This window comes from Camelus dromedarius, chromosome 10 (assembly GCF_036321535.1).
Source record: "Camelus dromedarius isolate mCamDro1 chromosome 10, mCamDro1.pat, whole genome shotgun sequence".
Classification (NCBI taxonomy): Eukaryota; Metazoa; Chordata; class Mammalia; order Artiodactyla; family Camelidae; genus Camelus; species Camelus dromedarius.
This window is the reverse complement of record NC_087445.1, coordinates 23,729,743-23,755,963: the sequence shown is the minus strand read 5'-3', so window position 1 is coordinate 23,755,963 and position 26,221 is coordinate 23,729,743. Positions and strand designations below refer to the sequence as shown.

Genomic DNA, 26,221 nt, shown 5'->3' with positions numbered 1-26,221 from the left:
AATATGGGTACCGTAAATAACTGTCTGTGAAGGACCTTCAGGCAGCAGGGGAGCCTGAGGAAACGTAGCCCAGAACTGAATAATGGTCCCTGAGATTGAACAAAAACATGCTAGACGCATATTGACTCTAACTATAGAGTCTAAAACCATGTCCCAAAAAATATTCAAGAGAAGTTAAATAGCCAGGTTAGTAAAATGTTGAAACTACAAATTTTACATCACAGAAGGAATCGCTAATTCCCAGAGGAATATTCATTTTTCAAGGCAAAGGGGTGGGAGAAGAAAAGGACTAAACGAATCTGAGAAGTAACGGGTGAAGGGAAGCACGGAGGCACACAGGATGAATGGAAACACGCTGAATGGGGTTCAGAGAAAAATTACACTGAGGAGACGGCCTTGTCATCCAAAAATGTTCCTTTTAGAATGACTGATCCAAAGGCATGAGGAGGTCTTTTACTTCTGTATTAGTTTGCTTTTAACCTGCTGCTCGACACTTCCTGAAATGCCTGTAACTAGTATTAACTGTTCTTGGGACAATCACTCTTGTCCTTTTGAAATAAAACACACGTGGAAGTGTCACACAAAAGCCATCAGATCAAATATTGGTACCCATTCTTCAATTAAAATTTTAACATTAAAAGCTTTTTACGACATTTTTATTTCTTTCCTTATTCCTTTATTTTAATTTTTTAAGGGGGGAGGTAACTAGGTTTATTTTATTTACTTTTAGAGGAGGTACTGGCGACTGAACCCAGGACCTCATGCATGTTAAGCATGTGCTCTACCACTTGGGCTATACCCTCCCCCAGTTCATGATATTTTAAAATCTCACACCAAAGAAAAAAAAAAATATATATATATATATATACTTTTTACCTCTTACACATCCTGGAATACCATCAGAAATAGTATTTGATAAATGCTTGAATTTCTGGACCAATATGGTGAATAGATAACATGCAATTTGAAATAGTTTGTATTTCTGATAGCTACATAATTAGTCACTTTATAAATATGACAGGAAAACTCCAGTTGCCCCCCTAAAAACTTTTTCTTGTTCAGAAAGCTTTCTCAGTTTTACATGTAAAAAATGGGCATAGTTCTACCACTTCAAACAATTCCCTGAAACCAGAGTTTATAAAGCTAACTTCGAAATAATTTGAACAAATTAGTTCTGAAACTGCTTATAACATGTTTGATCTGCTAGATATGCTCACTACTCCCCTTGAATTAATAGAGATGGAAGTTTTCCATCACTATTATACTAGATTTTCTAACAGTTTATTCCAGAACAAAATAATCTGTCTATACTATTTCTTAATATCATTTGTGTTCTTATATATGCTACCAACAAATATTGTAACTCGTATTGTTACATTTAGGTCCAGAGAGCTTCTTAATTGGACCTATAGTAAGAGATCAACTCAAAGAAGGCTCAATTCTGTAATTTACATTCAGTGACTTTCACATTCTTGATAGAGCTTTGGAGAAAGGATGTGGGAAGGAATGATCAGAATTATATTATAACCTTGCTGATGTTAAATGCGGGGTTTAAGGGTTTGAGCTGTTGTACAGGACAGCTGAATCTGCAGACTTACGGTGTCTACTCTTCTGAAGCTCTCTGATAAATGAGGAGTGATTTAGTTCCTGGGAAGAGGGGCCAATACTGGGGGATAATACTTAAAAGTGTCATCTGGTCTCATCTAGACATTCCTAGTACAATAAGTACCAAAAAAAATTTAAAATTGTTGAATGAATGAATCTACAAATTCAGAACCTGATTATATCTTAGGTTTGCCCTTCAAGGTTACTTTGATTCCAATTCAAAAAAAAAACAAAAACACTTTGGATCCATAACTTAATAAAAACCTATTGTCTCTTTGCTGTCACAGATACAAAATTGTTAACATATAGTTTTAGAAACCTACTTTAGGTTAGCTGACACAAAGTTACAATAGGTGTGCTTGTCAAAACGCCTGAGATGAGACAGCCCCTATGCTTCTGGAGCTTTTGGGGGGAGTATAATAGAAAATTAAATCCTGTCTTTTTCCATTTATTTGCTTTATTCACCATGAGTAAGAGATTTTGCTTCACCGAGCCTCTGTTCTATCTGTAAAATGTAGATAACAATACTTGCTTCCCTCACAGACGTGACAGGAGGAGCAAATAAGCTAACGAACGTGAAAGGATTCTGTAAACTATGAAGCGTCATATAAAGTAAGGCTTTATTGGCAAGGAGGCATGTAGAGCTGGGTCAGGCCAGTGTAGAAGGGTCATGGTGTGAACATACTTAAAACCAAGTCACAGATAAAATTTTAGGTCAAGTGCATGACAAAGTAGCTAGGCTTTTAAATTAATTTGGGCCTTAAATTAACCCTGAGATGAGTGAAGGGTATAATATTAATGGATATATAAAGACTCCTTTTTCTGCACAGCAAAGGAAAACATAAGTAAAACAAGAAGAAAACCTACGGAATGGGAGAAAATTTTTGCAAGTGAAACCGACAAAGGCTTGATCTCCAGAATATGTAAGCAGCTCATACGACTCAATAAGAAAAAAATAAACAGCCCAATCCAAAAATGGGCAGAAGACCTAAACAAGCAATTCTCCAAGGAAGACACACAAATGATCAAAAAGCACATGAAAAAAAATGCTCAATATCACTAATTATCAGAGAAATGCAAATCGAAACTACAATGAGGTATCACCTCACACCAGTCAGAATGGCCGTCATTCAAAAATCCACAAATTACAAATGCTGGAGAGGCTGTGGAGAAAGGGGAACCCTCCTACACTGCTGGTGGGAATGCAGTTTGGTGCAGCCACTATGGAAAACAGTGTGGACATTCCTCAAAAGACTAGGAATAGACTTACCATATGACCCAGGAATCCCACTCCTGGGCTTGTATCCAGAAGGAACCCTACTTCAGGATGACACCTGCACCCCAGTGTTCATAGCAGCACTATTTACAATAGCCAAAACATGGAAACAGCCTAAATGTCCATCAACAGGTGACTGGATAAAGAAGAAGTGGTATATTTATACAATGGAATACTACTCAGCCATAAAAACCGACAACATAATGCCATTTGCAGCAACATGGATGCTCCTGGAGAATGTCATTCTAAGTGAAGTAAGCCAGAAAGAGAAAGAAAAATACCATATGAGATCGCTCATATGTGGAATCTAAAAAACAAAAACAAAAACAAAGAAACAAACAAAAACAAAGCGTAAATACAGGACAGAAATAGACTCACAGACAGAGAATACAGACTTGTGGTTACCAGGGGGGTGGAGGGTGGGAAGGGATAGACTGGGATTTCAAAATTGTAGAATAGATAAACAAGATTACACTGTATAGCACAGGGAAATATACACAAAATGTTATGATAACTCACAGAGAAAAAAATGTGACAATGAGTGTGTATATGTCCATGAATGACTGAAAAATTGTGCTGAACACTGGAATTTGACACAACATTGTAAAATGATTATAAATCAATAAAAAATGTTAAAAAAAAAAAGACTCCTTTATGACTAGTCTTACTACTCTTTGTATTCACCATTTAAATTCCAGCTGCAATTAAATGGATCAATAAATTAAAAAAAAAAAGATATTGGGGCACTAATGTAGGATTGTCAACATGAAGACATCAACAACATTAACATAAGTTGCCATGATTTCATAAGAAATTATTTTTGACACCAAAAAGCTAGAAGATCATAGTCTCAGAATAACGAACAGCTCTTCTAAAAAATGACAATCTTCCATCGATGAATGGACGGAAAGACATCACTCCACATGCGTTGTCCCTACTTTTCTCATAACACTAAGAACCAGTTAACGCTTCATTATGAGCCAGCCAAGTCACCTGCACTGTCATGGAGCACCTCTGGAAGATGAACAATAAGGCTGCTTCCCAGCCTGAGGTCTGGGGGTCCTGTTGCTCTGTTCAGCTACATCTTAACAACAAATCCCAGCAGGAGTAACCTTGGCTACAGTATAATGGCACTTCCACACCTGCCCTTATTTTTGTCGGTAGCAAAACCATCTTCCCACCTATAGCACGTTGTAATTTTCTCCTTTCTAGGTCAGAGAGCTTTGGATTCCACATCAAACTCTTTCCTCAAGGAGGAAAAAAGACCTATGCTGCTATTCTTACCTGAGCTTTCAATGCATGAAGATAAACTCTAAATAAAAGAAGGACATCTGGTTATTTTGGTGAGAGAATGTCTTAATTTTCCTCTAGTGTATAGCATTATGGGAATATACGTATTTAGACAATGATTATAAGATTTTCAGAAATATTTTAACTTACTTCATAGAACAAACTCATCAACAAAAATGTGAAAACCACTGACTAACATCTATGGTACCTTTTCTTATATTTAGTACATGATATACATCAGTGGAGGAAAGGGTGTTTGCTTTGACCAGTTTTTAAATACACTTTTAAAATAGTTTATTAGCTTTTTAAAAATCTAAGTTTAATTTCCATACAATAAAATGTATAATTTTTAAAGTATTTAATTCAATGAACTTTGACAAGTCTATGTATCCATGAAAGACACACCCAGCAAGATGGAATACAGTTCCATCACTCCAGAGCCTTACCTCGTGCTATTTTCCAGTCATAATCTCTGCCAGAGATAAGTGGGTTTTTTTTTTTCTATCACCAACTAATACATCAGTTTTTCCTGTTCATATAAATGAAGCCATAAAATCCGTATTCTTTTATGTTAGGCTCTTCTCTCTACATAACGTTTTTGAGATATATCCACATTATTGGAGGTCTCAGTAGTTCATTCCATTTTATTGTTTGCAAATTGATTTATCAGAAAGGAAAATTTGTCTATTCCCTTTTTGATAGAACACATATAAAGAACTGCTATAAATCAATAACAAAAAGACAAATGATCCCAACCCCTATTATTTAAAAGATTGCTAATGAAATTCTTACCAATGTCTTTTTTTTTTTTTAACATATATTATTATTTCTCTTGAGTAAATATCTAGGAGTGACATCACCAAGTCACAGGGCAAATGTATGTGACTATAAGAAACTGCCAGACAGTTTTACAAAGCAGTTGTACCATTTTACCATTCCATCAACAGTAAGTGAGAATTCCATTTGCTCTACAACATTGTCAGTCTTTGTGATTTTTAACTATTTTCATGGGTGTGGAGTGGTAGTTCATTGTGGTTTTAACTTGCATTTCTTTGATGTCTAATGGAGGCGAGCCCCTTTTCATGTACTTCTTGACTAACTGTATATCCTTACTGTGAAGGTTCTAAGTCATTTGCTTCTTTAAAATCTGGTTGTCTTTTTATTATTGATTGGTAAGAGTTGTTTGTATTTTACGGATTTGTACTTATCTTTATCAGATAAATGATCCGAGGATAGCTTTTCCCCAACGTGGTTTGCCCTTTCATTTTCTTAATAGTGTCTTCAGAATGAACTTAATTTTTTAAATTTTAACTTTTTAAAATGAAGTGTAAGATCTGACCAATATCCACCAGGGATATATCTGGTCTCAACTTCCAGCCATGCAGTGTATTAGTCTAATCGCATTGTGTTGGATAATATCCAGGTAGGATTTTTAAAGTCCGTCTGGACTAGATAAATCTTGTTGTCATTATTTGACCACAAGTCATTCTTCATCGAGTGTTCCATTATCCAATCACCCTTTGTCCAACTTGTCTGGTTTCATAATCATCAATGCGTCTTACACTGTCAAAGGTCTGATGCTGTAAGACCTTTCACTGCTATATATTTTCAAACAGTGGGCAGGAATTCCTGTTTAATAAATAAATAACAGAATCTGCAATGCTGCTGACTCAGAGAATCTCCTTCTGACTTTCTCCAAAAGTTTGAGATAGGGAGGCTAAAAAACAGAACTGTGGCAATGCCACAGCTTTATCAGAAAAAAGCTAAGTCAAAATATATTATTAAGGTCAGCCCAAATCCATTCTCAATTACAGAACTCCCTCCCAGCTCTTAAAACAAAGCCAGGTAGATACTAGATACTCAACACTCAGATCAATGAAGCAACCCTACAGTTCCATGAGAAAATAGAAAAATTAGAAAAGAAGAATCAATCAAATGTGAAACAGGGTTCCTTACCGTTCCCTGCAAGTTCGTTCAGCTGTGTTCCAGGTGACTTTCTGTTCTATGATTACAAAGTGACAGTAGCCTGAATGATGGTGCCATCCAGCTGGGCAGGATTTTTCTTCCACCTCCTGAAAAACAGTTGGCCGTGTTCACAACACAATGGTCTTACAATCTAGAGTCTGTTCTCAGCATATAGAGTCCTTCCTATGAGTCTTCTAACGTGAATAATTTTGTCACCAGAAAGGAGGTTAGCCCTAATCCCAATTCTCCACTTTGAGAAATGCAATGGCTTCTTACAGAACAATTGTCAGCAATGATTTAGTTTTATAAAAGTATGGGCATTATGATATTTGGTTTCTTTAGTAGTAAAATTTTCTTTCTTCTTGGTGGTTCATAAAATAATGGTGAGTCTTACGATTGATAGGAGCTTAGATTTCATGAAATAATGTAGCAAGTGCTTAATGAATATTAGTAATCAAGATGCTCTTGATCGTAGAGTTTTCTTAATTCACCTAAATCAAAGCTTGTATCCCAGAAGCTCAGTGCTAAAGAGAAGTTTCAAATTCTCCAAGAATAATAGTGGATTTATCTATTTGAATAAAATAAGTAAACACCTTCTTAAATTGTACTGTGTAACTAATGTGTGTTGTGATTTTCAGAACACTAACTGGCCATCTTCTCCTCTCCGCCTTCCAAGTGTAACAGGGCGGGCAGGACGTTGCCGGAGTGCACGGAGCACTCCCCTCTCTTAGCTAATCACAGGGCCTGCTGCGGGCAGTGCTTGGCACTTGGCTGCTCGGCCTGTGTCCCACCTTGGTGTGGGGGCTCCAAGACTTCCAGGCAATCCCATCACACGTATACAGCTTTTGGAGGCTTTCTTCGAAGTGGAAGAGTCCCTTTAATTCCAGCGTGCAGTTTTTTGGAAATGAGGGCAGCCGGTTCTATGGGAGGGAAAGGAGACTGAGGTTTGACTTAACGTAACTCGATCACACTCTTACCTCTTCGAGCTCATCGTCTGTTGGGGATCGTTTGTGTTGAGTAAACTCTCCCCAAGCTGGAAGGCTGTTTTCTGGCCCAGAAAACAGCTTGCTTAGAGGTGAGTAGGAAGTGAAGAGATTTTCATACCTGCCTGGGGAAGTGTGAGCCGGCTGTGGATTCCTCCTTATCTGCCTGAGGCCGTTCCCACACTTTGATTGTCTTCTGTGGCTGACTAGTAATGGATACTTTGGCCTTCCTTTTGTGAGTTGGGGAACTGTCATCCTCCAGTTTCAGGGAAACCATTCCATGATACTTGAGGAAATCAACAAACAACAATAAAGAAAAAAAAAAAACATCAAGAGAGCAAATAACAACATTTGTTGTAAAAATGAGCAATCCAAAAAATTGGATCAGAGCAAAAAAGATGAGTTTTATTTTTTCTGACCACCCAAGCCTCTAAAACAAATTTCAAAACAGGTTTTTAAGAGAAGTATATAAATATAAAATATACAAAAGATAGTTTCACTAGATATTTTGCATCCATAAATACAAGAAATTTAGCAATTCTCTCAGACTAAGCTTACATTATAGATGATGTCTGTTCCATTTCTATAAACATAGGATGGATGAACCTGAAATCAACAGAGAACAAAATATGAACAAAATTGGCTTGAATAATAATTAGAAGCAGGGTAAAATCCTTCCAGTAAGGTCATTTTAATGTCTGAAAAATTTTAATACTTTTCTTTTTTTAAGATTTCTCATGCCCAAATTGTTGGAATTTTAAAAAATCATTGGACCTAACATTGATCAATGTTGACTCATCTATTCTGAGTCCTAGTTAGGGAAAAAAAGACATTCTTATTTTTTTGGCACATCTATAGTATAGAGAGGTCCAAGAAAACACACACACTTACACACATTCATGAGTATGCACCTGGTTAGAATGCTTTGCTTAAAAGGTCAAAGCCATGGTTTCCACACCAAGTAGATCACTTAATCTCATTCTATTTCAGGGTCACTTGTCATTCTCTACCTACCATGATCACAAAAGGAACCAAAGCACAAATCACATGGATGAGTCAGAATATCGATCACCTCGGTTGGTACAATTGATAGAGTGGGACAGCATTATGAAAGTTGTATACAAAAGGCACTTCATGATGGTCCAGAGAACCATGAGAATCACTGTGGCCCACACTCACTGTGAGAATCAGAACAGCTTCCTCAGTGTTTCAGAACACTTATTAAGATCTTTTGATTCTTTTAATATGCACTCCACCCATCAAATCCCAGAAGGTCCCCCGTCCTTACTGTTCTGCCATTCCCTCGGGTTCTAAGCTTCATTGGAGAAAGATGTGAAGAATCAGAGCCCCGCAGGGTGTCTCCCCTGGCGACTGCTGGCCGCTTGGAAGATGGAAGGGGTCTTCCTTCCAGATGAAAGGAACCAGAAGCAGGTGAGGAAGCCCCCGGGGTGAGCGGACGCCAAACGCCCTTCTCCTGAGCGTGCGGCATGTTTGGGTTGAAGGCATATGAAGGATGGCACTGTCCTGGGGGCACGCAAAATGGCAGGTCAGCTCATTTTACACAAACAGATAAGCGATCACATCCGCAGAGCCCCTGAAGCGGCTCGTCATTAAACCCAGATGGATGGTTTTCCCACCAGATGTTGCCTTTCTGCCATTTGCCAGAAACTCCTTTCCTCTTCATCAGTTTCCATCCAGGAAAGCTGTGCCCTTCTGCACAGCTACAGGGTGATTATAAGTCATGAAATTGATTTCACCAACCACAAATGAAAATCACTGTTGTGATTTTATAATCATCCCGTCTACTTGGGAACCAGCCTCACGTCGTAGTATAGAACTCCTCCATGTGTAAGGTTTATTCGCTGTTCAAGTATCATTCCACAAACACCTTAAAGTGTTCATCCTTTCCCCAATCTCCTAGAGGTAGAAACTGGAATTGTTCGAAGGTGTCAGTGAAATCAAACAGTAGTTATAAAAAAGAGCATTCAGCTGTTGAACAAAGACCCAGTAAATCTTAACGGAGTTACTTTAATTAGAAATACTGCCAATTAGTATGAAAAAAAGTCTCAACCCAGAAGCCTTGTCTGGCTATTTTATACTTCACGTGTAAAGCGTGTATTCCGTGTATTTATGTACTTCAGGCAATCGGAAAATTCAACCGAAAAAGAAATGAGTTTGGTGAGGAAAGGAGGTGGGGAGAGATATTGTGGAAATCTAGTTATGGTAAAGGAAGGAGGAGACTGGCTATTTTTATTACAGGGTGAGAAAGAGAAGAAAAGACAATAAGTTTCAGGTAAGAAAAACACATGGCCCACAGGCCAAGACAGGTGTAAAACAGGGCTGTAAGACCGGGCATGGTTACTGGACACTCGCCAAATGCAAATAGACAAATACATAGAAGGTATCTGGCAGGAAGAAAACTCAGAGCACCAAAGCCTTCAGCTGGTCCTTATATTATTTTTTAAATGTTTTACTTATTTATTATTGTATTATTTAATTACTTTATTTTGGTGTGGGGGGAGCTTATTGGGTTTAGCTTATTTTTCGAGTAGGTACTGGGGATTGAACCCAGGACCTTGTACATGCTAAGCATGTGCTCTACTACTTGAGCTATACCCTCCCCCCTCCGGGTGGTCCTTATTTTACTTGGTTCACAGGCTGCTCTCCAGCACGTACTACCCAGGACCTCCCTGGCTGTGCAACCCAAGATTACTCATTAATATTCTCCAGCTGCTCCTGAAACCCCAGGCCAGCTGCATCTTTCACACCTATTTTTCTCTGATTCCTTCCTCTCTCCGAATTTTCCTGGTCACACTACAGTGGGGGCTCAAATTTTAGGCATTAAGAGCTCTCTTTAACAGAGGAAGATAATTACAGCCCTACAAACTCTGAGGGGGGGGATAATTGTCGATAGATTCTCACCGACATTGTTTCCCCCTTGGTGAGAACAACAAACGGGTAGGAGGAAAAAAAAAAAAAAAAACCAACCAGGCACTGACTTGTTGCTTTTCTCAAATGATCGCTCTTAGCGGGAGGAAAACCACATGAAGCAGAAACCAGAATAAAGGGCCCACATCACGACTGAGGTTGCTTTCTTGACAAGAAATTAAGCATTTTGATTTGAAGGCGTTATCAAGCACACTGGCTGTTGAAAGCAAGCAGCTACAGCGCCAGGACCGCTCCTGATTTCAAGATGAGGATCAAAAGAATACCTCCTTTTGAGTCCAAAATTTTCACTGCAGCTTTTGTCTTTGTGCCAAGAACGGCATTCACAGGGGAGTTCAGAATTACTTCAAAGACCTCATCATCTTCCTCTAATCCGTCACAGGTAATTGCTATATTCCACATCTTAGTTGACATTCCTACAAGAAGTAAACATTTTAATTACTCTTTAATTGCTATTTCAATCACCTAGGTGTCAGAGAAATATATTAATTAACATGTCTGCAGCTAGGCTGCAGTAGCCTGAGTGAGCTATTGTACTGCTACCAACCAACTCACTGAAGGCGTGCTGTTCTCCCAAATAATATTAAAAGACCACATTGTTCCTGGACAATGATGATTCCTGTTTAAATGCAAACACTGTAACAAAAAAGTAAGCTGCGTTAGACAAGGGCTGAACAAAAACTGGTTTAGGAGTTGCGATCCAAGACTTCATTTTTTCCTGGCCTGCCCCTTCTCTTCTTAAGAATAAACAAGCACTGCCATCTTAAAATATTAATAGTTTTAAAAATCTCAAGATGTTGATGCAGACAGTCAGAAGTGATTACTAGATGGTGCTTCAAGCCACGCACGGAACCCTTGAAATGACTGATTTCTAACGACAGCTGCTTCCATCGGCTGCCCTGCTTCCCGAGGTCCGTGCGGCCTGCAAATGCTCTTTCTGCGGATGTAATACTCAGCAGTTTGATACCCTCCTACAGAGAATTTATGGGCTGGGGGGTTCTAGAAATAGAATGAGCCAATTTTTTCTTCTCTCTCTCTGTCTACTTCTGTTCATGGAGTTACAATCAAGCCTGGTTCACAGCAACTTTGTGAACTTAACACACAATGGCTCTGATGTTACAAACGTATCCCCAGCCATCCTGTCACCATGAAGACGGGACTCAAAGCAATCCCTGAAACACAAACTATTAAAGCTGGAAGGAACTTCTGAGACTGTCGAATCCTGACCAGTTTCCATGATGTGGGTAACGGGACACCCCCCGTGAGTTTATTTAGAAGAAAAAGAGTTGGCAGGAAGAAAAGAAAGTACTGTTTAGTGGAAAAGATGGCTCAATTTTAAGGGGGGAAAATAAGCCTATGGTTTAACTTTCTAGGACTAAGTTTTGAAAACTTGACTCTGTCATTTACTTGTTAGCTATCTGAGTGCTTTTACTCCCATAAACCCATCTGTATAAGCAGTTACACATTTTTCCCCCTAGTCCTCTCTTCTGAAAATCTGGGTTCTTTTCTCCTTGCAGGTCATTTTCTACTGATTCACGCCTCTCAGTTGTGCCATCTAAGTGATAACCTCCTTCTCGAAGCTGTATTGCTTACAGATTTCATGATGGAATCAAAGTCTCACCCATCTCCAACAGAATCTAATGGAAATAGAAAACTGATCACTTATCCTACTTTTTGCTGCACTTAAAGGGAAAATTTAAGTGTATTTGAAATAATGTTATTTAAAAAAATAGGCTAACATCGTCTCTACAAGACAGGATTTAAAGCGTTTACTACAAACCATGTAATTCCCACTTCACGAATGGGTGAATCAGTCCATCAACATATATATTTTGTATTGACTAGGTACTTACTTCTGGTGGATTCTGCAGAGAATATCAGAGGTGTGATAACATAAGCAAGCCCTGACATAAAGGAATTTAAAAAACCTTCTTGAAGAGACAAGATGTAAATCCCAGAAGTGTCCATCATTCCAAGCTATGTATAATTAGCTACCAAAAGATACAGAATCGATGGTAAATTCTACATGTATGTGGGCTCCAGAGTCAGAAGGATCTGGAGGGAGGAACCAGGAAAACAACTCAGGCAACTTCAGACAGTGGAAGCAGAGGCCTTTATCAGGAAGGCTGAGCAGACGAGCAGGCGGGAGGAGGGAAGGCCCGGCAGGGAACAGAGGGGATAAGGCTGCAGTGGCGGTTTGTAGCCAGACTGCAGGGAGCCCTGGACACTAGAGGGTCAGATTCAGACCTGAAACCCCAGGTAACAGGGAAGGCTCTTGAAAATGGATGTCTTAGAAAAGTGAAACTGAAAAGAGTTATGTCGGAAGACAGGGGCCCAAGGAAGACATGCGGAGAGGCTAGAAGTTGGGAGACCGTGGAGGTAGCTGTTGTAATAAAACTGGCAGGGAGAGACAAGAGGCTAGACAAAAAGAAAGGATACAAACACTAGGATTTTTAATATCCAGAGAACTGTTTTGACTCTCAAAGCCCATCAAGTTAAGTATTATTCAAATAAAAATCCAATACAAAAAAAGTATTTCCAAGCCCCAACCAAGTGCCTTCTTATTTTGAGAAGTATTATGTTTTAATGGTAGTACCCCTTCCCCACTCCACAACCCCTCTAAAAAAAGAAAAAAAAAAAAAAAACCTTAAAGTTTTTGTAAAAGCTTATGGAGTAGAACCAGATGGTTAGAGAAAATCTACTCCAAGTTTCACTGAAGTCCTTCTGATTTGTTTGCCTGCATTTCAACTTTGTTATGTCTACCAGGTGTGCACCTAGGACCAACTTTTTTTAGGCTAATGTGATTAGACATAAGAACTTTCTAGTTTTTCTTTTTCCTTCCTCTCCCACCTTCAAGGTGCAAAGTATTTGTGAAATCACTGAGATTATAAACAACTTCGGAAGGCTTGAACTGACCCCCTGTTCCCATAAAACAAAAGGTGCTGAAGAGGAGAGAGAGGTGTCAGGTTATGCAGACATAGCCTACTTTACAGAGTGAGTTAATTCCTGGATATTTTCCTGCAAAACAGATTTTGCTATTGAAAGACATTTTTCTCAATGTTTTTTAGCAAATGCCACATCAGAGAGCTGTTCCTTTGGAAAACATTTTGACTCTCAGTCACGAGGAAGTCTCAATTAAGAATGCAGCAAACCTTTCAAGAACACATATTTCAAAGGAAAACAATCATTTTCTTAAGAATATCTGCACTTCAACTCGAGGTTAGTCACAATGGCTGAATGCAAAGTAGTCAGGGTTCATTTTTGGTTTGGTACGAAGTCACGAGGCAAGCTTACTTGAGAATAGGTCACTAGACTGAGAAGTCCCTCTGTGTCTCTTCAGTTTATAAGAGATCTCAAACACCTCCAAGAGATCTCAAACCTTATAGTGTCCCACTGCCTTTGCTTTCTCACTCCCTGTCTCTTCATCAGTCATGGAAGCTGCTGTTTTTAACAAAATGAACCGAAGGCTCTGGGTAAAAGGGGTGGGGGTGGGATGAAGACACCAGATCTGAAAGAGGCAAGGACTTTAGAGAGCAAAAAAGTATTCACAGGCCCTGTGGATGGGGGAACTTGAACATTCTCAGAAACATTCTAAGCTGAGGAGGTCAGCTTATAAAACGGTTTCTGGCTAATAAGCAACAGCAAAATCTGTTCTGCAGGAAAATAACCAGGAATTAACTCACACTGTAAAGTAGGCTATGTCTGCATAACCTGGCACCTCTCTCTCCTCTTCAGCACCTTTTTTTTTTTTTTTAACATTTTTTATTGATTTATAATCATTTTACAATATTGTGTCAAATTGCAGTGTAGAGCACAATTTTTCAATTATACATGAACATATATATATACATTGTCACATTCCTTTCTCTGTGAGCTACCGTAAGATCTTGTGTATATTTCCCTGGAGCACCTTTTGTTTTATGGGAACAGGGGGCCAGTTCAAGCCTTCCGAAATTGTTTATGATCTCAGTGATTTCACAAATACTTTGCACCTTGTTCACAAACCATGAACCACCAAGAGTTTCTTTCTAATTTATAAGCTCTATTTATTTTCTTAACATGTCTAAGTAATCTCTAGAATCATGACTATTTAGAGCCCACAGAAGTCTTTAGTATCTGCTCAAAACAGCATGTAAACTGTTCTAGACAAATGGGTACTTCTCTCAGCCTGCGGAATCTCCAAGAAGTAGCTTTCAGACTCCTCCAGTGTGATGGGTTCTAGGTCTTACCAATCCAAACAGAGCACCCGGTGGACTGCTCAAAATCGACCGAAAGCCAGAATCACTCCCAATCTTGTGACAAACAGACTTCAAATAATCAAGATGACAAATGATAAAGACCCTTGCCTCTCAAAAAGTGGAAAGATTGGAACTGCCTTAATCAGAAGTACATAAAAGGCACAGTGCAAACACATTCAACTTTCATCTTGGGGTCGACCAGAACAAGAGCCTGCAGCCGCCCGAGGGTAAATTTCAACTACATCGTGAGAATGGCTCTCCTCACCAAGGGTGGTCAGTCTGAGGAACAAACGTATGCAAGTCAGAAACTTAAATATCACAGGAAGGAGGCCAATAACAATATTTGGGTTGTTGCACGTCAAATGCAAGGCTCTCTGCTGTACGTTGAGTTGCGTCACTCAAAAATCCATATGTGGAAGTCCTAACTCTGAGGACCTCAGAATGTGGCCTTATTGGAAAAAAGGTCATTGCAGACGTAACTAAGATGAAGTCATACTCGAGTGGAGCGGCTCCCGAATCTATTATGACGGGTGTCTTCATAGAAGGGGGAAATTTGGACACAGATATACACACACCCGAGGAGAACACTCCATGGAAATGAAGCCAGAGATCAGGAGATGAGGCAGAAGCCAAGGAAGGCCAGAGATGCCAGCAGAGCGCCAGAGCATGGAAGGGAGGCCTGGAACCAATTCTCCCGCACGGCTCTCAGAGGGAATCATCCCTGCTGACACCTTGACCTTGAACTTCTAGCCTCCACGACTGTGAGAAAATAAAGTTCTGCCTTTAAGCCACCTGGTTTGCCGTACTTCGTTAGGGCAGCCCCAGCAAACTAACACAGTCATCAAACATCACACAAGTTGCGGTGAGCTGCAGAAAGGCCTTTCTTTTCTAGGTTTAACAGTAAGGTTGTCAGTTTTGGAGTGGTGATGGTATTCAGGCCATTTTGTTTTGCTCTTGCCCAAAACATCACGTGTTAGTGGCAGGCAGTGGGCAAAATTTTGACTTGGTGGCGTGTCCTCAGAGTGCAGAACACCTCCTTGGAAGGACAGCACAAAATCACAAGCCCTGGCTGCTTCTCAAGGCCTCTTCCATTTGCCCGTGGTTGGGTGACACAGGCCCATCCCACACTCAAGGGAAAGAGAGCGAACCAGGCAGTGCAGTGAGGGAAAGCCACTGGCCCCATCTGCAGGAGCCAGGGAAAGAGGGCGTGGCTCCAGTTTGTCTGTCCTTCAGTCTCAAGTCCCCTTCCTCTGTCAGCTGCTCAGAATACCATCTCCTCTAGGAAGTCTTCCAGGATTTTTCTTAGCCAGACAATGGCGCATCTTTGGGGTCTCAGTGTACCATGAGTGAGTGGTTTTCATGTCTGTACTTCCCACAGGAGAGACCATCCTTGGGAGCAGGCCCCAGGCTTCTGTATTCCCTTTTGCACCCAGCAGACTTTTTTCCAGAGGCTTAAAACTAAATATGTGCTATTTAACTAAATAGTAATTTCCCCCAGAATCTGCTCATATCAACCAAGAGAGGTAATTTAGAAATGCCCTATGAATATAACATTCTGAAATTTTCCATCAAATATGAAGCAATTACACAATTTCAGCTTTGTGTCAGACCTTTAATAACATTTTAAATTACTTTTTTTTTTAATTACTTTTTTTCACTTTAATATTTTATATCTTTTGTTTGTGATGATCTTACTTCTCACTTTAAATAAGCATTTGGAGCCGGTGATTCTGTTACCTGAGGAGTTTCTCCTTGGCTGACGTTCCATAATATTCTCTCTTTTCCACAATCTCCAGACTTTCTTACAAAAACACACTGTAGACAAAAAACGTACCTGGGTCAAACTGAATCAGCTTAGATGGAGTTGTGGTGAAATCTTTTCCAACTGTAGCTGACACTTGGTTGACCTGAAGAGGGAAACAAACGTCTTTTTTTAAATAAAAATAAATATTCTGTAATGCAGACATATCTAGTCTAATCTCCTACTAGACTAAACTCGGGCTTTTAAATCTGTTTTTAACATAAAGTGTTTTTTATTCTAATAAGTCACTTTCGATCCATCTTTCTTAAAGTTAAGTTTTTCAAGACTAATTTCTATGGCAGTAAAAGCAAAACATTTTATTTTTATTTTTCTGCTTCTCCTTTATAAATGCTTCAGTTATCGGAGGAACATGAGTTTTAAACAGCATTTTTGTCTTCGTTATAAAAATTCTTTTATTTCATCGCCTTCTCTCTGTCCCAACCTGGTTCTAAAATAGTGCCTGGGCAGTGAGGGAGGGGGCCCTGAAGAGAAGCAGAAGCAGGGACTCCTGACAGCCTGAGTGCTGATCTGTCACCAGCCTGGAGGTGTCCTGCGAGCTCCAGGACACTGAAAGCCTTTACACCAGATGGCTTCCTGTCTGGATGAAGCCATTCCCCTTCACAGGCACGAAACAGGGCTCCATGGAGATGACAGCCCCGGTGAGCAGCCCCACAAAGGCCATCAGCACCCAGAACCGAGGGCTTGAGAAGCTTCGTCAGGGAAGTTGTTAAAAAAAAAAAAAATCGCTCTAAGTAAGTTCATTTGGGTCATTTTTTTACATTCCACCTTTAAGTGATATCATATGAGGTTTGTCTTTCTCTGTCTGGCTTAAAAACAGAAAGACTCACAAACATAGAAAACAAACTTATGGTTACCAAAGGCGAAGGGGCAGAGGGGGATAAATTAGGCATCTGGGATTAGTAGATTCACACCACTACATATAAAATAGATAAACAGCAAGGTCCTCCTGTACAGCACAGGGAACTATATTCAAAAGCTTGTAATGACCTATAAGGAAAAAGAATATGAAAAAGAATATATATAAATATCTGTATCTGAATCACTTTGCTGTACACCTGAAACTAACACAATATGGTAAATCAACTATACTTCAATTTTTAAAAAAAAATTGCTCTAATTTGAAGAGATTGTTGACTGATCCCCTGCTCGGCACCCCCAGGGCTGAAAGACAGGTGATTTAAGGCTCTGAAGGCACGGCCTCAATTCCCCCCCAAGGGAGCCTAGTATGTAAGAATAGTGTCCTTGGCTGGCTTGGAAATGAGGTCATCGAACGAGATGTCCAGGAAAGGGGTTAATCGGCTTCTTCACTTTCTTATACAGGACTGAAGTGCACAATTAAAAACGTATAAACTCCGTGGGGAGGGTACAGCTCAGTGGTAGAGCGTGTGCTTAGCACGCATGAGGTCCTGGTAATCTGGTTATGGCAGAATTTACGTGCACAAGGTTCTGAGGGTGATTTGAATTTATTCTTGTAATTGAGACTTAATTGAGATGCCACTTTTCCCCCTTAGGGGCCAGTATCAGTGCTTTTTCCTTAGATGGAAGAGTACGTCCCTAGTACCTCCATTAATTAAAAGTATAAATTAAGTATAAATTCCCATTGCTATGGCCTCAGACATCATCTCCACTTCTCACCACAGGCCCTAACACCTGCCAGTGGTCTGCAGCGGGAACATTTTGCTCGAGAAGGGTATTAACTCCCAAGCTCCCATTTACTCTTTCCTTCCAGCACCAAACTCCTCCTGAACAACCTTCCACTGCAAAGGCCGCCCGCTGCACACCTGTCCGCGCCACACGCTGCGGCTTCATTTCGCCGCACGGCTCCCGCCCGTGCAGTTCCCAGCATTTACCGCCACGGAGTTTACAGGGGCCTCCGCGGGGAAAGGGTCGGTCTGGGGCAGGGTGCGCGGAGAAGTCGGTCCACGGAAGGTGCGCGATTCAAACCAGGGCGAACAGCAGAGGGTAAAAGCGCTTTCCTCTCGCTTCTCGCCGAGCAGCTGACAAGCTGTGGTACAAAGCCGCAGGCAGCGCCGGGCAGGCTGGTCCCTGAAGGCCCCGGCGGCGTGAGGAAGGCCTGCACACTCGGCCGGCGGCCTCCCTGGGTGCGCTCAGCTTAAGCAGACAAAAGGTTCCCTGCCACACCGCGCGTGTTCCTTCTACCGGGCACGCTGAAGGGGCACGCGGCCCAGAACTCCAGACTACAGCATATGGTGCTTTCTATGGAGGACCGGGAGGGGATCAGAAAACCATCCAGGCAGATTCTTTCTTTTTCCATAAACAATGTGCTGGGAAATTACAGGGGACACCAAGTTATCTGATGCCTTAATGACAATAAAGCACCACAGTTCTGGGGAAAAGAGCCCATGTCCAACGGAGAGAGAAATACTGAGCCTGGAGACGGTAGAATTTACGTGCACAGGGCTCTGAGGGTGATCTGAATTTATTCTTGTAATTGAGACTTAACTGAGATGCCACTCCCCGCCTCCCAGAGGCCAGTATCAGTGCTTTTTCCCTTAGATGGAAGAGGGGACTCTTTAAGGCTCATTCACCATCACTAGTATGTACAAGCATTTCATGCTCTCATCCTCGTGAAGTGCAGTTTTTACAGTGACTCCTAAAACGTCCTTCAATTCTAGAAGCCACGGATGGTCCATGTCAGTGGAAAGAAATAGCAAGGTGTCCGGTCCAAAAGTGGCTCCTGAAGATTCCTTCCATCTCAGGGTGCCTGTATTGACATACGGTCTCTTAGATTTGCACAGCTTGGGTAACCGTTAAGATAGGTTTGTTTCCTGATTTTTCTCATCTGCTGAGACCACAGGAAATAATTCTGCTGTGATAAAGCCACCTGGGGACTGAAACTTCCATACAATTTTCCTTTCTAAAGCAGAGTTTGGCCCAAGTTCACTAGGTTGGACATATCTCCAACTTCAAGAGTTAAAGGCCACATTTGGAAACCAAAAATGGGTTAGAAATATCCTACCTAGGAGGTAATGAACCCAGAGAAAGGGTGGAGGGACGTGGGATCTTATACTTAGAGCCTCTGCGGTAGAGCCACACTCCTGCAGCTTGACATTTCCTTGACTACTATGAACTTTTCTAAGGAAATAATCAAAGGCATCAACCAGCAACCTAAGTTTTAGCTTGAAAGTGCACAGTTTAGAGTTGTTACCTTTACACTCACAAAGGCCGAGTCCATGGAATCTCCCCTTCTGGTAATTTCCAGGGGCAACAAGCCCACGTTCTCGCAGACCTCATATTCGGTCCGTGACCACTCGATATGGGACCACTTCAGTTCCAAACTACGCAAGTAAGGAAAAGAAGAAAGAAAATCATGAGATGTTAAACACTATACATACATTAGATAAACAACAAGGTCCTACTGTGCAGCACAGGGAAATTTATTCAATACCTTTTAATGGCCTATAATGAAAAAGAATATGAAAAGGAATATAGATATAAATACATAGCTGAATCACTATGCTGTACACCAGAAACGAAAAATATTGTCAACACACTGTACTTCAATAAAAAATAAAAAATCATGAGACATGCATAATAGATGGTGGTGGAGACCGTCTGCTGGGTACCAGACTAAACCATGGTCCATATCAGGTGGTAGAGGTGGTTCATCAACCTGCACCGAAGCTACAAGTTCCTTCCACTTGTTTGGTACATATTAGTTCACAAAGAAATTTATTAACATTATCTCATTTGATGCTCTCAACAATGCTGCGAGGTAGACACAGCAAGTGTTAAAATTCCATTTTACAAATGTAGAAATAAGCTTAAAAGTCTATCAGAGGCCACAGTTATTAATGATAGAAAAAAAAGGGGGGGCTTGAATTTGAGTGTTTTGAAGGGAAAGGAGCAGGTATTAAGCTCAAGTAGATGTTCATTCGTGGAAAGGACATTGACATGAAGTCTTCTCCCCTATTTTTCACTTCCTTCATTGGAACAACAAGACCTCTTTCCAGGCACAGATCATCTCCAAACTTGGGTTCAGTTTAATAGCAAGATATCTTTGAGGATGTGCCTAGGAATTAAGACGTGCATGTGTGTGAGAGCTGTTCTCTGTCCCTTCCCCTGTGCAGATAAAAGGGCTACACTAATATAACTTGGAGGCAGCTATACAACTGAATAAACCCGATAAAGAGAGGGTGGTCTTTTTTCCCCGCACCATATTTAGTGATCCCAACATCTGATGATGAAAATTGACTTCTTTAATCCTCATAGTATGGAAGGTACTTTCCTTCTTTTTCTCTTCTTCAGAAAAGAAAACCAAGTTTTAGAAAGGTTAAGTAACTAGCTCAAAGGCAAAAAGCTCTGACTAAGCTAACTGAGAGCAGAGATGGAATTCCCAGCACCGATCTGAAGCCAAATGTCCTACTCCTTCTCTGCATCCTTCTTCCCAGCTGCAGGGCCTCATGATCTTGCCGGAGCTCAAGCAGAGGGCTATAATTTTATCCTTACCCTGGCGTAGTTCCCCTTTTGAGGTGAGAAAACTTGAAATATTTCACCTAAACATTTCTCTCCAATTATGTTCTTACATTTTTTTACCCCCTGCAACCTGCAGCCATAGAAAAGACAGGAGCAATCTTCACTAGGGCCATTTAACACACTTCCACTGCTTTTGTTTTATTTGTTCCCCTTTCATTCTCCATCTACAAAACCCTCGGGGTTTGCCTTCCTGCATTCACAGACTTCCACTTGGATGCAGGCTCTTTCCTCTAGACTTTTAAATTTACTTTTTACCGTTTTGTTTCCCTCGCAGAACTAGGAAGTCTGGGTGCTACCGTGTTCGTGTGGAGTTCACAGACTTCCCAGGGCTCTCCAGACTTCCCAGGAGATCATTCATATTAGAGAGTAAGTTTATCCTCTAATAATCACTTTATGTCCTTGCACTAATCATGTGTCACAGTCGCACCCTATAGATTAAGTTCACTAGCAAAGCAAACTCAGTGGCACTGTCTCCTACGCCACTGACCATGGGCCAGTGGGACGAGGGTAGTGGGGGAGCGTGGAATTATTACAGAGGTTCGCGAATCTGTATGAACATATATGTTTATTCAATCAATAGATATGAAATTCATTGTTATCGGCATGTTGGACCTCGTAAAATTTTGACATGAAAACAGAATCCTTATATAATATTGGGACCCTCATGGGTCTCTGATGCAACTAATTTCAAATCTCACATGCAACAGATCAGGAAATAAGTAAATAACTATGCTTAAAGAATCAAAGATAACAAGCAATAAGGATATTATAACTGCCAATAGAAATAACGTGTTGCAAAAAATTCCTGAAGGAGCCAGCTAAACGAGGGAGGAAAATAATCAGCAAGAAGGACGGGAAGAAAAGACAGAAAGACGAAGCAGGAAGGAAAGAGGGGCTGTGGGAGCGAGTCAAATAGATAAACATGGATGGATTTCAGCTAAGTCTCAGTAAGGCTCAAATGAGTCTCAATGTCCAATGTTCTAAGAATCCACTCGTTGCTAACGCTGACCATGACGGGGAAAAAACCTCAGTGTCGCTATGCAGGTCCAGGTGACCTTGAGGCCCGGAGTGAAATGTGATCTGATTGCTGGTCTATGCCCTGAAGTGGGTCGTGTAGAGTGCGGTTCAGCTTCAAAGCATTAAGGGTCTTGGTGTTCGGGAAAGCTTACGCATACCCCTGATACATGCCATTAGAAGGCTGCAGAATGCTTAGAGGGCAAGGTTGTCATGACACAAGGCTCTGTTTTATTTCCTTAAGACTACTTCCTACAAATAATAAAGATCGATTGAAAAGCCATGAAATTTAAGCCAGGCTACATATTTGCCAGAAAAATAACGTAAATCACGAAGCACTTGCATTCCTATAGGGTATGTGTGACACACGGTTTGAACGTGCTTTTTGTTTTCTGCAGTATTATATCTGAGGGGATCTCTCGACCCTGAGACTGTGGTTGCTTCAACTCTACACAAACACCGGGAAGAAAAGTAAGCAACGTAGTCAATCCCCTGGGACTTCTCCCTGCAAGAAGCCACACAGCTGCACCCCTGGCATCATGTAGGTAACCAGAGGCAGGAGCCCAGGAGAGACGTTTGGAGAGCTCTGGATGCGGAGGTGACATGGAGACAAGGGTTGGTTCAAATCTTCACATTTTAATGATCCTCACATGTTTTTTTTTTTTTTCCTAGCCCTGATTTACCCTGGATTCATTAGCCATTATTGGACATTTTTAGCTAGAGAGAAAGATGGCATTGATAAAAGAGCATTCTACCACAAATCATGATTTCTTAACACACTTACATGCTATTTTCTGAGGCATGCGCGTGCTTCTCAACACTGGGCAGTGTCTAGAGACAGCTCTGATTGTCACAACTGAGAGGAGGGGGGTGCTACTGGCATTTAGTGGGTAGAGCCCAGGGAAGCTGCTTAACATCCTGCAGTGTCCCGACCCCAACTCATCCTCCACACCTGGACCACATTAAAGAATCGTCTGGCCCAAAATATCAATAGTGTTGAAGCAGAATAAAAAATATACACATTCTCTTATTTTGGTTCATTTATACGAAGGAACAATGAACCAAAAGAAACATCTGGGATTAAGACTCTGGTTTGGGATTTGGGACGTTAATCTAGGTTAACAAGAGTATGTGAAAAAGGTGCCTAGCTGCTGGATGCCTCAGTTTCTTCACTTCCCAGAGTATAATAATAATGAGTCTGTACTTCAAAGGGGTTAAATGAACTTTAATGAACACTCATTAAGCACTTTGAGTTTCTCAGTGAAAGGTTTTATGAAGCTAAAATTGTGATTAAATTAGTCCTATAACTAGATCTTCACTTAAAATCAAGCAGCACATGACTTAAGAAAATTGAACTGTTAAAAAACATTTTTCCAAGTATTCAGTCTAAGACTTAATCAATTCAAAGAGGATGCTATTAAGCTCCATAATTTGATGCTACGAACACCTGTGTTTTCATTTTTGTCTTTCTCTCATGATAATGGGGAAATAGCGCTTAGGCCAGGAAGCAGCAAAATGAGTACCCAAAACAAGTGCTTTGGAGTCCGACACGTCTTGCAACCACATATTAGTGTGTCATTATGGTCAGTTACTCAGTGTCCCTGGACCTCAGTTTTCATTATCTTTAAAATGAGGTGAATTACACTCACATCAAATGATGAAGATTAAAATCTGTTAATCTGTATAAAGCACCTGTACACAGTGGGTGCTTAATAAGTGCTATTTCCCTTCCCTTCCGCTGTGGTTTCGTAGATCTAGTCTGGAGACAAATATTTTAAGTTCTGGCTTGCAGCTAACGTGAAAGCTTTACCCAGCCAATGGTTTCAACCTCTTCCCCTCCAATGTGTTTCATAAAAGTTGCTAACACATTGCCAAGTTCGCCTGCTAAAGATTCCTTTTCTTTTTGATTTTTTTTTTTTGTTGTTGTTCCTTCTCTTTTAAGGCCAAGGATGAAAAGTAGAATAGGTAGATGAGGGTAGCCAAAGGGAGGAGAAGATTCTGAGTGATTGTGGGATCATGGGATCATGCAGCAGCTGGAGAGGCAGCCACTGAGTCGTGAGGACCTGCAGCCTGGGTCAGCTTTTCTTTTGAACATCACCTTTTTCCCCAGTGGGCACAAGAAAGAGGTCAACATGGAGCATGTGTTAAGAAAGTGTTGTGTTGGTCAGAAGCTGGCTCCATTCTGCAGTCTGCAGAATTGATTTTGGTGAATGATGTGGCTCCTATAACTTAGTTTGCAGACTGTCTTGAGTTTCAAACTGCTGCTGGAGCACAGACATGAGCGTGTGAGCGAGTCACGCCAAGGCACGAGCCCACGGGACGAGCACTCACTGTGTGGTCAGGTGGTCAGGGTGTGCTGTGGGCTCTGCCACTCGTTCACTTAGTGACTTCTGGCCAATTACTTAAATGCTTTGAGCCTGATTTCCTTATCACCCTCAGAGGATTGTGTTTTGGAGATTAAATTAGGCAACATATGTGAAAGCACCTAGCACAGTGCCTGAAATTTAGGCACTGAGCCAAATCGGAACCTTTATGCAAATTTCCATGGATTTCAGTTATACAATAATTTCTATTTACATTAAAATGTCTCCCAAATGTATCCCATGAAAAACTTGTTCCATGAGCTATTGAACGGCAGGGCTCTACAGTTAAATCAGGTTGCAATATGTTGCATATTATATCTCTCTCTGGAAGAGTCCCAGTGCATGCGAGCATCTTCATGATTCTGGGACGTGATGCAGTTAAACAGCATGCCAGAGAGCAGGCAATAACTTGATTACATCAAGATGTCCTAACAGCATTTCTCATGGGATATCTATTGACCCTTCGGGACTGATATTCTATAGGAATTCTACAAGTACAAAAACTCACTAGTAATCAAGATTCTGGGACAACCCCCACTGAATACAGGTCCTTCTTGTTCTTTAAAGAGCCTCCTTTCTGCTCCAGATTGCACCTTGTCCCTTCAGCTTTATTACAGAAGGTTTTCACTTTTCAAAAACGTGGAACATTTATCTATTAATCTATTCTAAGCCAAACAAGCATACAAAGTTCCATAGCATTTAGTTTACTGACTAATAAGCATATTAACTGTTCACTTTGTGAGTCATCCCAGAGTCAACTTTTAGAGATAGCCCTGAACTGGCCACCAAATGTCTCTGCAATACTTTTTTCAAACAGTCAATTGTTGTACCCACATGAATGGACAATAGTAATCACCCCCACAGGCTAAGTTTGCTAAGGACTTTAAACATACAAGATGCTTTCATACGTTTTATCTCATTTGTTCCTCTGAACAAACCATGGTACTGTCTCCACTTTACAGATGAGGTAACTAAGGCCCAACCTAGGTCAATGGCAGAGCCAAAGCTCAAACTCTGCTGTTTGGCTCTAAGTCCAGTGCTTTTTTTCATGTATTAATTATTCCATAATCCCCAGCGTGTTAGACCTGGACCGCACACTCATATTGATACCTGTAATTTGTATTTAAGGCCCTTGAGGAGTAAGTATCCCCCTTTCTTGCTGCCTTGGTGGCCAATGACTGGAGAGAAAGAAGGGAGGTACGTCAGCTTAGCACGTTCACTAAGAGCAGGCGAGAAGTCCTTTAGAGCAGCGAGGAAAACCACGCATTCGAAAGCCATACACCCTGGGCCTAAATCGTCCTGGCTCCTTCACGAACCAGCTGTATGAGCTTGGAAAAGTTACTCCTATCTCTGCGCCTCACTCCCCTCACCTGTAAGTTCTGGATTATGGCGGCACCTAGCTTATAGCTGGTTGTGATGATTAAGTGAAGAACAATGAAATAGAGCAGAAAACTATGTTGTAAACGCCTGTGACTTATACTATATATGTATCTACAGTCTTGCTAACTGTCCTGGGAAGACAGACCACTATTTATAACATTGTTTCCTACTGGGGGAAAAAAAAAAAAAAAGCATTTCTTGTTCCAAAAAACATGTACTTACAAATGAGGTTAGGGAAAATTATACCCTTCAAAACTTATAAAATCAGTACTGAGTAATTTCGCTTTCTCCTTGCCCTCCCTTAATATATGTCAGAATCAAATCAAAGTTACTTTGGCATTGATGATCAGTAGGCATACTGTGCACTGTGTTCCCCTGGTTTCAATCACTGCACGCTGAGTTAGAAATATCCTCAGCAGAGGTACCTGGAAATACGTATCCACTATAAGCAGGAGCCAATTTTAAAAGCCTCAGTTAAAGTTATAGATTCTGTAACTCTCCAATAAACTAGGGAATTATTTAAAATCATAAATCGTCTTCAAAAGCGATGTCCTTAATAGCAATGAGGAATAAAAAGGGGATGCAGGTGAAGCAGTATCAACTTAGCTCTTTCAGGGAAAAAAAAACAAATCTCTGGCCGCTATACTGTATTCAAGTGTGGAAGACCTGTGGTCAGCATTCGGTCAGGAGCAAGTCTGATTAATACTCTTATGTGTTTAGTTGAACTATTAAAAAGCAAGTGAAATCAATTTATTAGTATTTTTGGAGTAGGATTAAAAAAAATTTTCTTGAGAATTGAGAGATACTTGTCTGAAACAAAGTAGGTAATATATTTCCTATAA

At 40.7% G+C, this 26,221-nt stretch overlaps 1 protein-coding gene across 11 annotated transcripts in view; it reads right to left on the bottom strand.

Annotated features, from left to right (window-relative positions):
* FREM1 (FRAS1 related extracellular matrix 1) overlaps positions 1 to 26,221 on the bottom strand; it is a 148,837-nt gene that overhangs the window by 8,289 nt on the left and 114,327 nt on the right. For 9 of the 11 annotated variants that reach the window (XR_010382638.1, XR_010382639.1, XR_010382637.1 and 6 more), the window contains 8 exons: positions 19,295 to 19,424; positions 16,138 to 16,210; positions 10,332 to 10,481; positions 8,408 to 8,643; positions 7,678 to 7,725; positions 7,241 to 7,405; positions 6,928 to 7,056; positions 6,128 to 6,243 (listed from right to left, as the gene is read on the bottom strand). Coding sequence is in view for 2 of the 11 variants with exons in the window: in XM_010988170.3 (XP_010986472.2) it covers positions 6,128 to 6,243; positions 6,928 to 7,056; positions 7,241 to 7,405; positions 7,678 to 7,725; positions 8,408 to 8,643; positions 10,332 to 10,481; positions 16,138 to 16,210; positions 19,295 to 19,424 (1,047 nt within the window). In the remaining 9 variants the exon portion in view is untranslated. Of the gene's footprint in view, positions 1 to 6,127; positions 6,244 to 6,927; positions 7,057 to 7,240; positions 7,406 to 7,677; positions 7,726 to 8,407; positions 8,644 to 10,331; positions 10,482 to 16,137; positions 16,211 to 18,001; positions 18,851 to 19,294; positions 19,425 to 26,221 lie in introns of those variants that run through there. The other 2 variants (XR_010382643.1, XM_064490196.1) reach the window with 2 other exon arrangements.